The sequence below is a fragment of the Propithecus coquereli genome, unplaced genomic scaffold (assembly GCF_000956105.1).
Source record: "Propithecus coquereli isolate 6110/MARCELLA unplaced genomic scaffold, Pcoq_1.0 Scaffold300, whole genome shotgun sequence".
NCBI lineage: Eukaryota > Metazoa > Chordata > Mammalia > Primates > Indriidae > Propithecus > Propithecus coquereli.
In genome coordinates this window covers 1,732,551-1,745,554 of record NW_012148620.1, presented here as the reverse complement: position 1 = coordinate 1,745,554, position 13,004 = coordinate 1,732,551, and the positions used below count along the sequence as shown (strand labels likewise).

The 13,004-nt window shown below is 36.3% G+C and overlaps 1 protein-coding gene across 1 annotated transcript in view; it reads right to left on the bottom strand.

Moving 5' to 3' along the window:
* EPRS (glutamyl-prolyl-tRNA synthetase) overlaps positions 1–13,004 on the bottom strand; it is a 110,891-nt gene that overhangs the window by 44,456 nt on the left and 53,431 nt on the right. The window contains exons 18-22 of the mRNA XM_012649672.1: positions 4,834–5,067; positions 3,521–3,786; positions 2,366–2,417; positions 1,662–1,871; positions 1,239–1,331 (exon numbers count right to left, since the gene is read on the bottom strand). Of these exons, the coding sequence (XP_012505126.1) occupies positions 1,239–1,331; positions 1,662–1,871; positions 2,366–2,417; positions 3,521–3,786; positions 4,834–5,067 (855 nt within the window). The remainder of the gene's footprint in view (positions 1–1,238; positions 1,332–1,661; positions 1,872–2,365; positions 2,418–3,520; positions 3,787–4,833; positions 5,068–13,004) is intronic.

Here is a 13,004-nt window from a genome sequence, read left to right as displayed (position 1 = left end):
TTTTTTTTGAGACAGGGTCTCACTCTGTTGCCTGGGCTAGAGTGGCATCATCATAGCTCACTGCCAACCTCAAACTCCTGGGCTCAAGTGATCTGCCTGCCTCAGCCTCCCAAAGTGCTAGGATTACAGGTGTGAGCCACTGCACCTGGCCCATAGTTTATATTCTTCACATGAGATTTACATGTACCATTTAATTTACTTTGACTGCTTTTCAAATTTTGTTTTTAAAAACACTAGTATATCCCATGTTCTATGTTAAGTTCTTTGCATTCATTATCGTGTTCAATTCTCACATCTAACCCATAAAGTAGATGTCATAATTTCAATTTTAAAGATGTGGAAGCTGAGCTTATAGAAGTTAAATAATTTGTGGAATCCAGCACAGTTACGTGTATTAGGCCAGAATTTAAATTAGATCTGATGCATCAACACAGAGTATGAAAGCTCTTGCCATAAATTGCTCAGTGAAGGTGCCTGTCTTAGAATAGCCTGCTTGTGATCTATAATTAGTGAACCAAAACAAAACACAACTTTGTCAATACAGTCTGAGAAAGCAAGCTGGTATCATAATTTCAGTAACGTATTATATAAGAATATCACTAGAAGTATCAAAAAAAGAGCAAACAATCCTTAACTCTACAAATGGGTGATCATTTTGAAAGACATTATCAAGCCCTAAAGTCTCAAAAATTTCACTGGCATTCCCATTTACTATGTGTAATTTTAGGAAAATCATTTAATCTTTCAGAGACCTTTCTGTACCTGTAAAACAGAAGTAACAATAACTGCCCTACCTTCCTCGCAACATTGTTTTAAGAATAATACAAGATGACATAAATGAAAGTACTTAGCAACCTATAAAAACCCTACATGAAGGTAAATCTAAGTGTATTATTAAAATGACAAAATTTGAAAGTAAATATGGCATAAAGCATTAGTGTTTGCAATTTTATAATCAATTCTAAGAATAAAAATTATTCCAAGAAATTCCTTGAAAAGCTCTAACAAAATGACAGCACAAAGTAAAAAAGGAGTGTTTAAAAAAACCCTATATTTAATGATAAAAGAGTTCTGCGATGAACACTGTACACAGAATAAAATTCTAGACAACTTAAGTTTGCCTTCAATCTTTATCAACATTAAACTTTATACTGCCAACAAGGACTACAAATGTCACAAAACAAAGTTGAGACTCAACTCTAGAAGCTGTCTCTAAGGTTCAATGAGCTTTCTCCTGCACTCCAAGGCCCATTCTCACCTGTTTCACTAGTAGGACGAATGGCAATTGGTTCTGCCAACTCTGTTTTGCCCGATCTTGTAACCCAAGCAACCTAGTAAGATAAAATCATTTTCACACATTTTTTTAACAGTATTTTAGAGCAACAGTACCAATGCAAATTTTCTCTATTTCAATTTTTACTACATCAATTAAGGCAAGTTAAAGTAATCGCTGCTGTTCACTGTGAGGAAAGGTATGGACTTATTGACCTAAATATCATGAGAAAAGGAAAAGTTAGTTAAGTAGTTAATGTGACAAATACAACTTGCCACAGAGGTAGAAATGTAACTTTTTAACAAAAACAGTTTTACTTTTCTCTGAATTGTTATACACTATTGAAAACATCCTTTTGGGTTTATGAAGAAAACTACAAATTACCTACCTCAGGGGCAAAGTCAGCAATATGATTCTTCTCTTTCTCTAATGCACCTTGAGACACAAACATGGGGAAATAGCAGTTTTCAACACCAAGTTTCTTGATCTCAGCATCAAAAAAGTCCTTGATGGATTCCCAAATGGAATAGGCCCAGGGACGAAGAACGTAGCAGCCACTTACGTCGTGGTATTCAATCATTTCTGACTTTGTGATGACCTTTGTAAAAGAAAAATAAAGCCTTTAAAGCCTAAACTGAACAAAATTCTAGCACGAGTGGCAAAGAGTATGATAACCAAAATTCAAATCTGGAGGCTTCCACTACCAATACATTCTCTTAACATGGAAGGTCATAATGGAAGTAAAACAGACCTTACCATACTGAGAACCAACACGTAACAGGGCTCCAAACTCTTAAGAAGACTTGAATTCCAATCTTATCTCTGCTATTTACTATCTGTGTGAGTTTGGACTAATCCCTTCACCTCACCACTTAAAAAAAAATCAAATAATGACTATCTCGTGGGGCTACTTTTCAATTCAATACTTTATGTGACTATGCTATGAAAACTGCCACATGTTACATGACTGTTCTCTGTATTAAAGGTTATTATAAATTATTACTATTAACTTTGTGCCTAGACTTTAGAAGCTAAACATAAATCAGCCCTACAGAAATTTAAAACATAAAAATCAACTGAATGCATACTCACTTGAGAGTACCAATCAGCAAAATTTTCTTCTTTTTTTGCCTCAAGACCCAACCTATAGATATGAAAAATAAAATATAAATGCCTTTAATTCAGCAATGGCTTTTAGGATAAATGAAATTAAACCTCTAAAGTTTAAAATAGATTAGATTTTCTTTATTATGAGTTATTTCTATATTCTTCTATATTCATTCCCAAAATAATGTTTTTAACCTACAAAACAGATGAGTTACCTCTTAAAAGAAGGTGAGATATCATCCACAAAAACTAGGAAAGCCAAATGTAACAAAAACTATGATTTTAATGCAGATATCTCTTTTACAAAGCTTTTTTTAAGGTAATATATTTGTAATAGAGACACAGACTATTCGCATATATTCTCCCATTAAAAAAGAAGATTCTTCTGCCAGGTAAAATTACAGTTATTAATATCAGCATTTCACTGAAAGTAACACCTAAAAATAAAAACAATGTCTATAAAAACGCACATATGTATGTGTATTTATGTGTGCACATTAAGGTATATACATATGCATACATATGCTACAAGTTTTTCCTTTAACTACAGTAAAAGTTGCTTGTAAAATAAACTAGATCTGCAATAAAAAACTATTGCAGACAATAATCCTTTTCTTGAAACACCAACGATTATTCAGGGAACTGTGGTCTCGTGATCCACAAAGAAAGATCTACTCATTAGTTGTGATTTATAAAAGATACATCTTTTTAGAGTTTACAAATAAAGCTTTATTGGCTTAAAATTTTAACGTATTTGGCCGGCGCGGTGGCTCACGCCCGTAATCCTAGCACTCCCGGAGGCTGAGGCGAGAGGACGCTTGAGGTCAGGAGTTCAAGACACCAGCCTGAGCAAGAGTGAGACCCCATCTCTATTAAAAATAGAAAAATTAGCTGGGTGTGATGGCTAGCACCTGTAGTCACAGCTACTCGGGAGGCTGAAGCAGGAGAATCGCTTGAGCCCATGAGTTTGAGGTTGCTGTGAGCTAGCCTGACGCCATGGCACTCTAGCTCAGGGACAGAACAAGACTCCATCTCAAAACTAAATAAATAAAAATAAATTTGTTTTTAAAAAATTGATTTCACAGTTGAATTCGCCCAAAACTCTGCTTTACTTCAAATAGCGTTTCTATGTTTTATTACCTGGTCTGTTTCTTAGGCCCTTGCCCTTCTCCTGCCCCACCTGATGAAGGCAGCCCACTTCCTTGGTTTTTAGAAGAGTCTTTCTTTTGGCCATCATTTTGTTTCTGAGGCTTATTCTGCTTTTCAGATTTATTTTCTTTTTCTTTCTTCTTCTTATCCTTGTCCTCAGCTCCAGTGGCAGACACAGGCTTATATTCTACTCCTGTCAGAGACTTGTACTGTGCCTTCAGCCGAAGGAGATCTTGTACAGCTGTATCTACTTGATCCTTCAGTTGAACAAAGGAGAAAAAGAGAAGATGGTATTTAATTAAAATTACCGCTTAAGCACACTTAAACAAATACAATTTCCAAAGCTTTAAAAGCAGGTTTACAAACACAACTAAAGGCAGAGGGGTATGAGGTAGGGAGTTGAGAGTGTTAAACACACTAATTATTGAAAATAAATAAAAGAATATCACAAATGGATAGAACTGCGCAAAAGAGTAGAAAATAGTACGGTCTATAACTGTACTGTCCAAACAGTAGGCACAAGCCAGATGTGGGTATTTAAATTTAACTTAAAGTAAATAAAATTAAAAATTCATTTCCTTAGTCACCATAGCCACATACATTCAAGTGTTCAATAGCCACAGGTGGCTAATAACTACTGTATTAGACAATATTATTATAGAACATTTCCATCACTGCCCAAAGTTCTATTAGAAAGCACTGTTATATAATGTATTCCATGGGCATCTACATTAAGAGCCATCATGTAAGTTGAACATTTCATAATTATAAAGACGACCATAATGACATTCTGTATTTATAAGTTAAACTTCAAAAACCTAAGACTTACTGTCTTCCACTCATGAATATGTACAAAAATAAAATCCTACTCCTATAAAGACGATACAATTAGCAAAAACTACACCAGAGCTCAAAATAAAACCTACTGTTTGAGACTGACAGAGCTTTAGGACAATCAATCAAAAACAAGTTAGGTATTAAGGGCCTACAATGAGCTAGGCACTATGCTAGGGTCTAGGTCCCTATTCTCCAGGATCTTATAGATTAGAAAGAAAGAAACAATTTAATGTAGAGTGTTTAAGTATTTTGTCAGGGAAGGGCAGTATCATATGAAAACATCCAGTCAAGTCTAGCTGGGGGACAAAAAGATCAACAAAGGTTTCTCTAACAGGCAAGATAAGAGAGTTGAGAACTGAAACATGAGTGGAAACTAGTCAGATATGATGGGACAGAAAGTGTTCCAGGCAAAGAAAATAGGCTGAAACGTAAAAAACAAAAACACACAAACAAAATACCACACTAACCTTAGAGGCTTTTTCAGCTTTAAGTTTCCGAACTACTTCTCCTTGAGAAGCTACCTTGTCAAAAAGTACTTTGGCTTCTGATGTTTCTGGATCAGCAGGCTCAGAGTTTCTGGTTGGACTTGAATCTGAACTTTGAGATAATGGAGGCTGACCAGGTATGTACTCCTTCCCAGTTTTTTCTTTATACTGAGCTTTCAGGGACAGTAAGCATTCTACAGCTTCATTTATTTTAGCCTGAGATAAAAGAAGACCAGAGATAAAATATTTAATACTTTCTGAAATTCCCGCACATTTCAATGCCATTTAAAAATCTTCAATTATGAGCAAAGTATTCCTGTAAATAAGTTAATCATGGAGAAACCCATGTTAAATCATCAGCCTAAAATAAGATAAAGCTAAAGAAATATTAAAAATATAAGTTATATATAGTCTCCCATACACAAGCCATAAAAATAAAAAACACTCATAGACATACACCACTATAACTTTCTATTTTATATAAACAGACGAATTACAGAACATCCAAGTAAACTGTCAGTGTCAAGCACTGAGCCTGTAAATAGTGAAATCGGAATTTACAAAATCAGAGTAAAGATAAGATCAATGACTCTGCCTATACAAACCTTATTTTTTTCAACCGGCTAAAGAGACATTTAATACAACATCGAAAAAAATAAAGTTTGGGCCCAACTTCAGAGAGTTACATCACTCTTTTAAAACTTTACAATGAAATGAGAAAGTATGTCACAATGACAAATAATGATACACTCGGCACAAATGAGACACTTGTGACCCTACAGCAGAGAAGGACAGCAACACAGGCAAAGGACTCAAGCTGGATGCCTTCCCTGAAACGGTGGTACCATCTACCCACAAACCAGTGTACCACTGGGAACCTCGGGGTATCAATCAAAATAAAGAGAAAAAGTGCTTCCAAATTACCCTATGCAATTTTTACTGCTACCTTCTAATTGTGCTTCACATAGGTAAGTGAAACCCAACAGAAGGCAGGAAGAATACTGAAAGGGGGGTCAGGAATCCAGGAAAGCACTGTACACCTTTAAAAAAAAAAATCATTCTATGACACAGCAAATCACATTTCCTTGTCTAACTAATTCATAATAGAATGTTTTCCTGTTTGCTGACTTAGTCTATCATACCAAACCCACACAAAGGGAGTAAAATTAAGAGAAAATGTACAAAAAGAAGAAGAAGGTAGGTTGTCTGATCTGTACTCCTGAAGTGTCTCCTGTTCATATTTTTTTTTTTAGAACTAAAAAGAATTTTCATAACAGAATCCACCTTATCCTAAGAAAAAGGGCAAAGTTAACGAGACATACAGGAATCAAGACAAAGAGAAATTTCCATCAGTTAAAAGAAAATGGAAAAATGTTAAGAGACTCCCTTACAACCATTTCTAGAAAAAGGCCAATTTGAAAGAAGTTCCATTTTACACTAAAAGCAGCATTCACTGGCATTTGAAGTCAAATATACTTTTCACACAGAAAAAACCCTTGTTTGGCAAGATTACAATTTGAAATATCATAAAGGAGAAAATTAAGGTGGGCAAACACTTCATTATTGAATGTCATATTCTGAGAAGAATTATATATACATGTATTGTGCACCCCCCCCCCGCTCTGGGACATGGAATATTCTAGATATTAAGTGACTTATTCAGGTTATTTTTCCAAAAAGAGTAAAATTACACTAATCACTATTATGCAATTTTTTCTGATGATTTAGAAGGTTCCTAAAGATTCTTGAGAAAATTAGAATTATGAATATGAAAAGTAATCATTATCATTTTATGGCATATTTACTCTGTGCCAGACACTACGATAGGTGCTTTACATGAATTATCTTATTTAATTCTCAAAACAACCCTTATCCTTATTTTACATAAGTAAAGCTTAGAAAGATTAAGTTTCTTGCCCAAAGTTACACAATAAGTGTCAGAGCTAGTATTTGAATCTAGGGTTTATTCCAGAGGCTGTGATCTTGACCACTATAGTTTGTGTAGCATTACAGAAGTTATGAGACAATGATCTAAATGTACATTTTAACCCTACTAACATTCCACGAAAACTGCTTTTCCAGTCTTACTCTGGATCCATCTCTTAGAATACATAATGCAGAACTGAAGGATGGGGGGAAAATAATCTTTTAGTATTCCAGTTTTCTGGATTAAAAGACATATATAGAAATTGGAGGGTGTACTATTTTGTACAATATTGTACAAAAGCAGAAGCTTAAAAGAGTGCTTATTGATAGAGTTTAAGTTCTTAATGAACAAAGACTGTTTTAAACTTATCTAACATATGCCAACACAAACACGAAAAGTTTTCAATAAATAATTGCTGATGTAGATCAATGAGAAGGAAAACAGTCTACACAAAAGACTTCATTCAGTTAAGGTTGAAGGTGGGAATCTGAAGTAAGTAAAAGTGATTCTAAAATTATGATTGAAAATTGGGAGGTCAAAAAAATGGAGAAAATGGAGAACTCACCTAGTTACATTTAGAATGAAAAGTACTCAAACAGCTATTTTTGCAGCAGCCACTAGATGGAAACATTTCTCCATAGGGCGAGAATGGAACTTTAATAAAAGGAAAAACCAAGAACTTTATCAATTTGAAAGGATAAGAACAGAACCTTTCGAAACGGCCTGGACATCTCAATTCTAAATGAAAATGCTTTTTTCAAAAAATATTTCTTTCAAACTTTATTTTTTCCTACTCCATTACTGGTCACTCGCCTTTGCTCCTTACTAGCATATCTGAGAATTACACCTACATACACATCAGTAATGACAATTCCCTAAAGCAGAGGTTCTCACTTGGTGGGGTGGAGATGAATGAATGGTAATCAGAACAGGAAATCCTTCCAAACGAGGGAGGGGGAGTGCTGAACTTGTATTATATTTTTAAAAGTCTGCTGGAAGATTTAGTGAACTAAGAGTTCACAAGTTCTCAAAGAAGGGCATTTTAAAAAAATAATCAACTGACTAGAAATCTGTACTTAGCTTAAACACCTAAACCTGTATAGAATAGCCCAATTACTGAATCCTGGCCCTGGGAGCCAATATGGCGCAGGGCAGAACCCAGATGCTGGAGTCAAACCCAGGTTAGAAGACCCGCTCTGCTGCTTATCAGCTGTGTCGTCTGGTTCATTTACCTAAATCACAACCTACCTACTACTTTTCTCTGACACTAATCAATTAATACGAATTTCTCAGATTTTCCTAGAAGAACCCTAAGTCTTGTGAAGTGTCCTGAACCACAATCTGCTGTAGGATGGATTTGTACTTGTTTAGATCAAAAGCAAGTTTGTATTAAGCACCAGATACAGATATGGCAGGAACCCACAGCACACAAATTCCAAACAAGAATCTCAAAAAACATCCAGGAAAGGATGAATTTGTTTCTTCTTATCTTCTCCCCCTACAACCTTTATTTTTTGGCCTGAGAAATCTTAAAGCTTTTTGGAGTAGGAGTACAGGGTAGCTATTTTCCTTGTTTACTGGACAAAGGGGTACAACAATGTATTTCCTGTCCTGATAACCTGTGATTTGGGTTTTAAAAACAAAAACATTGGTGTAAAAAATAGAAGAGCAAAGTTTGGCAAAATATTTTGGATGAATTATTGGAGGTATAAAATACAAGGTGCTACAAATTAAAATGCTGCAACTGTTAGCCGGGCACAGGCTCACACCTATAACCAACCCCAGCACTTTGGGAGGCTGATGTGGGAGGATCACTTGAGGCCAGGAGTTTCAGACCAGCCTGGCCAACACAATGAGACTGTGACTCTAAAAAAATAAAAATAAAAAAATTAGTCAGTCATGGTGGCGCGTTCTAAGTTGCAGTGAGCTATCATCCAGCCACTGTCCTCCAGCCTAGGTGACAGAGCAAGATCCAGTCTTTTAACAAAACAAAACAAAAAACTGTAACTGCAAAAGTAAACAGTGATCAGCAACCCCCTTCACGCAGACTGGGTAAAGGGAGAATGTTAGTGACAAGACAAAACAATTGTGAATTATTTTTATATAATGTAATAATCATTTGATTTTGCTGTCACTTGTTACTTGCATTTTAAAAAATTATTAACTATAAAGGTCCTCGAAACTCTCCTCTAGGGCAGGGGTCAGTAAATTTTTTTCTATAAAGGACAACTACTCAACTCTGCAGCTGTAGCATGAAAACAGCCATAGACAATATATAAACTAATGAGTGTGGCTGTATTCCAATAAAATTTCATTTACAAAAAACACATGCAGGCGACATTTGGCTGCAAGCCATATAGTCTGCTGAACCAGGCCTTAGAGCCTAAAGTGTCACAACATTTCATAAAGCCTTTACCCTTTTCTAGGTCCCATCTCAAACAATACTATAATTTCACGTTCGAAACACTGTACTCATTTAGATTTCAAATCAGCGAATCTGTTCAAAATCAAAATGTTCTTTTTTGAAACTACAACTTTAGAACTTTAAAAGTTAATATTTAAAATTTAAAAGGTGACCTTAGGCCAGGTGTGGTGGCTCACACCTATAATCCTAGCACTTTGGCAGGCTGAGGCAGGAGGATCACTTGAGGTCAGGAGTTTGAGATCAGCCTGGGCAACATAGTGAGACCATGTCTCTACAAAAAATTTTTAAAATTAGCAGGGCATGGCAGTGCATGTGTGTCATCCCAGCTACTCAGGAGGCTGAGGCAGGAGGATCACTTGAGTCCAGGAGTTTGAGGTTGCAGTGAGCTATGATGATGCGACTGCACTCTAGCCCAGGCAACAGAGACCCTGTCTCAAAACAAAAAAAGTGACTTTAATTTTTAAAGTAACTTAATATTCAGTATTATTACATCTTTGGGGTATTCTCTTTTATGCACCTCACATCCACTATTTTAATGTAGCAACCTATTGAGCAGCAGAAAAAAGGTAAGAGGAGCAAAAGAAGGTAGACTTGAAGGAGAAATTGAAAGCAGACTTCCAGGTTTTTATTCCTTGCCTATCATTTTGCTATACTCTGCCTTTATGCTTAAAAGTTCTCTTCTTCACAAAGTCCCCTAACTGATTCTAAAGCAGATAAGGGAAGGGGAAAAAAAAAACAATCAAATAGAGCAAGGAAAGTCCAACTGAAACCAGTAACTTTAAAATTTAAGCTGGTCACTTTCCTAACCATTAAACATGACATGGTAAAATAACTACTTTTGTAGAAAATGGAATGGTTAAGAGGGTTAGGCAAATTGTTAATATAAAACAAGCACAGATTTGCTTAATAAATAACAACAAACCAGTAAAACCATAACTCTCTAGTGCTTTCAATGCAATGGCCCCCTGCCACCACCTCTCATGGGAAATAACACAAAAATCAGTTAAAAATTTAACTCAAGCTTTGCTAACTTCAGGAAATTACTTTTATGTTCACAGTTTCTCATTGGTTACTACTATAAAACAAGCAAAGTAATATTTTTTGCATATTATTGGACATGGATGTTGTAAGGATTAAAAAGTATACAGTTCACAGTGCTAGATGCAGGCTAAATACTAATCCCATTGTCAGTAATTGCATTGGTTCGCTACAAGAGTGCACTGTTTATTGTCAGCATTCAGAGAAAAAATATAAGCAACACGGCAGGTCCTCGAATAACGTTTTGTTCAAAGTCATTTCATCATAACACTGATGAGAAAAAATAACTGATTCCCTGCAAATGCCTCTGTCTATGTGTTGTTTGCGTGTTCTCCCCACACGTGCATGAGCTTTCTCTGGGTATTCTGGTTTCCTCCCACATCCTAATGGTGAACTGGTGTGTCTAAGTGGTCCCAGTCTGAGTGAGTGTGGGTGTGTATGCACCCTGCAGTGGAATGGCACGCTGTCCAGGGCTGGTTTCTGCCTTGCACCCTGAGCTGCCAGAATTAGCTTCGGTCACCCACAATCCTGAAATGGAATAACTGGGTAAATAATTATCTTACTTGTTTTTATTAATCTTTATTCAATTAAACATTGATTTCAATGTTTAATATTATTATAAGTGTTTTGGTCTTTTTTTTCCTTTTTCTTTTAAAGAGACAAGGTCTTGCTATGTTGCCCAACTGGACTCAAACTCCTGGGGCTCAAGGGACCATCCCTCCTCAGCCTCCCGAGTAGCCGTGACCATAGGTGCACACCACTGTGCCCAGCTGTTTTGGTCTTTATGTAGAAGTTTGATAATGTTTTTGTGATCAGAAATATGCCACGGTAACTTGACTCTTGTTTATATCAAGTAACCTATCAGTATACGTCATTTCACTTAAAGTCACAGTTTCCAACAATCTATTAACAACATTGAAGCCTTAACTTTATTTTGACACACTGACATGGTACACAGTAGGCATTCAATAAATGCAGGTTAAACTAAACTGAAGTCATTTATTTCAGTAACACATTTATAAGTATCAAATACCCACCCAATTACCAAAGAAATTTAGATTTTTTTTACTCACAGGCTGACTTTTCATTACTTCGATAATGTTATTACACAAAAGCATGACACAATCCATTAACCCAATAGGATGAGAGATGTAGCTGACTATCACCCCAAGTATAACAGTTGCTGCTGTTCATACTCGATGCATAATTAGCTAAGAATCGGCACAGAATCTCAATGTATTCTCAGAAAGAAGAAATTTGAAGACCAAAGCCTTTCCCCTCAAATCACTCCTAGAAAGAGGTCCCTAGTTAAGTGTCCAACAAATATAAAGTGCAAAATGCTCCCAACCTCACCACAGGGTAAGAAACATCAAGGATTTATATCCTAAGCCTGTACATCTAGCAGCCTTTATTCCTTGAAGCAAAGCTGTTCTAGATCATCATGGCTCTGCAGGACCTCAATAGGCTCACCAAAGATAAAAGGGAAGAAAAAGATTTCTCACTATTCACAATGGAGAGACAGAAAAAGATTAACTGCTGGGGCAAAACCTCAAAGTCTCCCAAAGCATTTTCTCTCCTCAGCAGAGGTCAAATGCTCATGAATGGCAAACGTCTTAGGTGGCAGGGTTTCCTATCAGATGCCATCAACTTATTAACCATGTGAGAGCTTGCAGCTTCAGGATAACCGAGTCTCCAGCCTGAGCCCCTTCAGCCACATCAGCCAAGTCCAGTGGTGCACCACACTTCTCTGTGTCCATGCCACAGCCTGAATTGTACAATTTCTGGCAGCTCATCAGTGACTGAATTATATCCAGTCACAGCATTATTTCTTTGATCATGTTTTAGAACTATGCTGCTGTTTGAGTGGAACTATTTATCCTCACTATTAAACATAATCTTCTCCATCATAGATGTCATTCCCTTTGTCTCGACATATAGCAAGTAACCCTGCTCTACACTAGGTGCTACACCCACTTGGCTAAATGTTTTGCCTAAGGACATACTGAAACAAGAATATAATTTATACTTCAGTCAAAATTTGTTATCACTTGAAGGCTCCCCTATGAGAAGTGTGAGATAATCACTGGTCAAAAACCTTTTGACAATCCATTCATCATTCCCTGAATACACCTTGCACCTTCCTACCTCTCTACCTTTGCTGGTGTTATCTTCTACACTAGTGCTTCTCAAAGCATGATCCTTGGGCCTGCAGCATCAGTATCGCCTGAACAACTTTTTAGAAATGCATACTCTCTGCAGGCTCTGGACCTACTGAAGCAGAAAATCAAGGGGTATGGTCTAGCAATCAGTGTTTTAACAAGCCCTCCAGGAATTCTGTTGCACAATAAAGCCTGAGAACCATGGTTCTACAGTTAGAATGCCTTCCTCTGAATTTTGTTCACCCGTAACAGGCTAGTTGTAATTCAGGACTATTTTAAAATATCCTTTATGACTTGTTATATCCATCTCTGCCACATACAACCACAAATACTTCACATAACAATATATATTAGTACCTATCACACAGGATTACAGTTACATCATGCAAGATTACAGTGAGTCTGTATGTTTCTTTCCCAGCCAGCTACCTTCCTCCTCATTAGATTGTGAGCTCTTTATTTATATTTTCAGAGCTTGACACATAACAGGTATCGGTAAATGCTGATTGTATGTCAAAATATTAGAGCAGTCTATAAACAATTTGTTTATAAGAAGATGAGACTACCACGAGCAGTGTGAATTCACATGCTTACTTAAAATGTG